General features: G+C 46.3%; 1 protein-coding gene across 1 annotated transcript in view; it reads right to left on the bottom strand.

Annotated features, from left to right (window-relative positions):
- The window catches only part of PATL1 (PAT1 homolog 1, processing body mRNA decay factor), a 36,750-nt gene extending 33,173 nt beyond the window's left edge, over positions 1 to 3,577 (bottom strand). The window contains exons 1-2 of the mRNA XM_007956435.2: positions 3,563 to 3,577; positions 1,413 to 1,524 (exon numbers count right to left, since the gene is read on the bottom strand). Coding sequence (XP_007954626.1) covers positions 1,413 to 1,524; positions 3,563 to 3,577 — 127 coding nt within the window. The remainder of the gene's footprint in view (positions 1 to 1,412; positions 1,525 to 3,562) is intronic.
- Positions 3,578 to 4,499: the final 922 nt, after the last annotated feature.

The raw sequence follows: 4,499 nt of genomic DNA, 5'->3' as shown, positions 1-4,499 counted from the left end.
TTCTCTAGGTTATTACTGAACTAACTTCCAAATCCAATTTACAATCCGTATCAATTTACAATCCTTTGTAATCCTATTTGACTTCCCTTTTCCTGTGATTTCCATGGAGACAGACAACAGTGTCTGAGATCACATCATCCTCTTGGATGCTCTCATCTCTTGACTACGGCTATAATCCAAAAGACTTTGGTTCCTTTCTGTAATGGGTCTAGCTTCTACCTTAAAAACTTTTCTTGCTGCTCCTGATAATGGCAAAATTTTAGTTCCCTAACGAATTTTGCAAACCCTGATTGACAATAATACACTTTCTCATTTTTCTAGTTCATTCAATTCAGTGTAAGCTTTAATAATGTTAAGCTGTTTAGGTCATTGCAAAATCAGTAACTATGGTAACGCTTCAAGAATTCTCATTTGTGGTGGTACTCAACACCTTGGGATCACCCACTCCTGCTAAATTGCCTTCTGATTACTAAAATGTACATATTTGTTGCATAAACAGAAATGCTACAATCACAAAGAGATAGCCACATTTTCAAACACTTTTTAAAATTTTTTTAATTGCCACACATTTACAAATCTTAACATAAATACCCTTATTGCTACTTTCCAACATCAACTGTGGAAGCAAAAATATCTGCATTGGCTCTTACCCATGGATTTCTCTGAAAGTTCAAATTAAGGTGTAGTGTATTAGTTCGCTTGTTCTAGGACCTCAAATTCTCAAAACTTTGTCATATAAGTTTGTTCCTTAAATTTCCCATCTCAGCAAATGTTACACAGTGGTCTGTAAGTTTAGTCTGGCTGTTTGACTTTTTCCCACTCTTAGAATGTTTATTCCAAGGTGTGGGAAAATTTCATTTGTGCACAAAACTTTTTTTTAAAAAATTCATGGAGTCTTATCACCAGAATTCTTTGCAATAAAAAGCTTCTTATTTTTTGAAGATATCATAAGGGCCATGCAATATACTATCAGTAGTTTGAAACTTACATACACCCCCTCAGAACCTGAGTTTTCTATTAGTCTACCGTATATTCCCTTTACTATATTATACATATATATAAAAATATACTGTATTTCCCTACACATAAAAACACTTCTCTTCTGGGATAATTTCAAACTTCTCCCAAATGCCTACTTCTGTAACCATCTGAATTCCTTATACTGTCAGCCCTGAGCTACAGGTCAAACAGCTAGAAGAGACAGGGCTTAGAGAACAGAGAATACCCAGTTTTACAAGTGAGGCTAAAAGAGGCCCAGAGCAGGGTATATTTCTGTGAAGACTTAACTATTCTAAGAACAAGAATGGAAGAATATCTTGCCAAAGTGGTAAATGAGGTTACTCCTATGAAGACAGCGCACTTATGAAAACTAAGAGACCAAGAAGATATTAGATGAGAAAGATGCCACTTACCAACTGCACCTGACCCAAATGTATCATCATTGAATTGATCAATCTCCTCATCTTCCTCTCCTAGGCCCTGAAATGCATCTTCATCTTCATCTAGAGGACAATCCTCCAAAGACTTAAAAAAAGAAAAAAAAAAAAAAAAAAAAACAGGAGAAAAGAGATTAGCCATTCATTAAACTCACTCTCATTTGAAAAACGTTCACTTCTTTTTCCCAAAGAGCTTTATTGACTTTTTTTCCACTCTACAATTTGTCTGACTCGGAAGACTGCAGTACCTTCCTTTCTTTCACTTGCTATTTCCTATCACTTATTTCATTTAACCTTTCTTCCTAACTGTTCCATTTCTTGAATTTATCAAGAAGCTAGTAATATCATTTCCTTATTCAACCAAGAAATTAGGCCTGCAACTTCCTTTGTATCACTGGTTGGAGCAGAACAAAAATAAATGCTTCATTATTTTGCTTGAATTTTATGTATTGTTCCCTTTTTCAGCTTTCATTTCATTTTCCATCTTTCTCCCTTCTCCTTTCTATAGGTCTAAACTAGCGTCAAACAGAAAGCTAAATTTTCAACCAGTAAGTGAATTCTGAAAAAGCTGTAAGAAGACGATTTCATGTTCTGGTTCTACCACTTAGAAGTTGCATTCTTTCTAACTGAGCACGTACTATGTTTCATGCTCTGTGTTACGCTCTAAGCCTCAGTCTCTTAAGCTGTAATGCGGGTAGAATACCACCTACCTCAGAAAGTTGTGAGCATCAAAAGTGGTAAGTGTGGATTGCTGAACAAATGTTAGATCTCACACAGCAAAAGGTTCTATTTTGAACTTTTTCTCCTTCATACTTTTCAACTGATTTATTCTCCATATTTTCTTTGGGCAAGTTCCACCCACTGTACCCCAATATCTTTTCATGTTTACATAACATCAGTTTTTCGTGGACCACCCACCACCCCTACCGAGTAGGAAGCTTATCTGTTCACAATTCCCAAAGGCTCAGAATAGGACTATCACAATCACTCAGTATGTAGGATGGTGAAAACTTTGTCTGGCTACCTGTTAGGTCCCAAACCAAACCCACTGCCATTATAGCAACTGCCATTGGGTTTCGAAGGCAGTAAATCTTTACTGAAGTAGATTGTCACCTCTTTCTTCCGTGGAGCGGAGCAGCTGGTGGGTTTGAACCACCAGCTTTCTGGTTAGCAGTCAAATAAATGCCTTAAGCATTGTGCCACCAGGGTTTCTTATCTCTTAAGTAGGCTGTCCCTAAAGAAACTATAGGCCAAAGGTCAGTCTACCCATCCTTAAGTTCTCCCAAAGGTACATAAAGCAGGCGTGCAACTCCCTCCACCTGAGAGCTAACTTTCAGATGCATTCCCTCCAAATCAGAGATGTATTTAACCAAATCACTGCTTTTTTGAAGTGGAAAGTCTCTTATGCATCATCAAGACAAGTCCTAAGATCCTACAAATCCAGAAACTTTTGCTCAGACATTAGGAGTCACTCAAGGTCACACAAGTGGGTAAGTGACAGGGTCAGGGCTCCGACTATTACTCCATTCTTGGCACCCATCACTAAACCCAGGTCTCCCTCCACTCATCCAGAAAACTTCTGCTGGACACGCCCCCCTCCCAACTCTGCCCTCGATAATAAAATACTCTGGGCCCCAATCAAAGGGCAAGTCACGGCTCCTTTGACCCGGTGGTTGTACATGTCTGCCTGTATGTCTATATGGGTGGGGGTGTGTAATGGGGGCAGAGCGGGTGCAACATCCAGGGCGGGAAACGCGTTTCAGGGTATCCCCAGGTGACTCCACCTCCTCAAGAAGGGCCACCAGATCCGTGCAGAGCGCTCCTCTCCTGGGCTCGTCCCGGGACAGAGGAGGACGGATCTGGCCACGGCGGTTAACGGGCCCTCCCCACCGCCAACCAAAGGCCAGCTCTCCCGGGCGTAATCGATAGGGCAGTCCCGAACCCCCCCCGAGGTCAGCTCACAGCCCTTGGGTTACACCGGTGACCCCAGCCTTGGTGCTCCGCTGTCCCGAAGCTCCCGCCGCCCGCCCCCTCCCCAGAGGAGCGCGGGACACACGCACAGGGGGCGCAAGAGGAAGAGGGGCGCGTGAGGGAGGGAGGGGTCACTTCCGGTCGCAAGAGCTCACCTCGTAGCGGAACATTCTTGGGGAGGGGGGAAGGGAGCGGGGAGGGGAGTAGGGGAGGGAGGAAGAAGAGCTGCTTCTCCGGGCTCCTCCGCGCGCGGGTCCTCCACCGGCTCGCGACCCCTGGCCGCCGCCGTACGCCCGGAGCGTGCGTGGGAACGTGCGCAGGCGCGCCTGGGGGAGGGCGGCCGCCCCGCTCGGCGGCGGGCGGCGGCGGCTGCGCGGGGACAGATTTGGCGTCCCGCTTCCTAGTCTCCGCGGCGGGAAGGAGGTCCCGTGGTGAGAGACTGCGCAGGCGCTGCCCGTCGGGGGCTTCCTCTGGAGCCGGACTCGCAGCTCCGCCTCCGGCTTCTCTGAGCCCGCCCAGTGCTCACGTCGGAGCTGAACAACAGTCACGAGTTTTCCGTCAGCTGCGGGGCGGAGAAAACCCCTGTGATTTTTGGACTGCGAGAAATGGGCTGCTCGGGCTGTTTTTCCAGCTCCCAACTACTTGAGGGGGTCTTTTCCTTACGATCAGCGCCGAGTGGAGGCAGAAAAAAGAAAACAAATTATGGTCTTGGAAAAGGGCAGAATTCGTTGCCACTGTCAGCGGCGAGTCACCCGCTGAATCAGCAGCAGGCCAGGGCTGTGATTTATGTGGTTCAAAGTGATGACTACTCCCGTTTTGTAAAAAGCCGAAGGCATATTCCGGCGGTGCAACTCGGGTGGTATATTTAGGCGCCAGGCGCTTTAGGCTCGTGGAGAGCCGCGAAGGGTTGCGCCGCTGTGGCGCTTTCTGCAGCAAGGTCGTGGAGGCCGAGGAGTAGCGCCTGGGGGCGCCGCTGGGTGACGCCACTGTCTTAGAGGATCAACCCCAGAAAAGAATTTGTCCGCGTTGGAAGCCTCAGCACCCCGCTTTCACAGTCCGGTGCCTGGTTGCTTGCCTCCATAAGCCTCCCCT

This window comes from Orycteropus afer, unplaced genomic scaffold (genome assembly GCF_000298275.1).
Source record: "Orycteropus afer afer isolate SDZICR_OR568_19922 unplaced genomic scaffold, OryAfe1.0 scaffold00622, whole genome shotgun sequence".
NCBI lineage: Eukaryota > Metazoa > Chordata > Mammalia > Tubulidentata > Orycteropodidae > Orycteropus > Orycteropus afer.
This window is presented reverse-complemented; position numbering and strand designations above follow the sequence as displayed.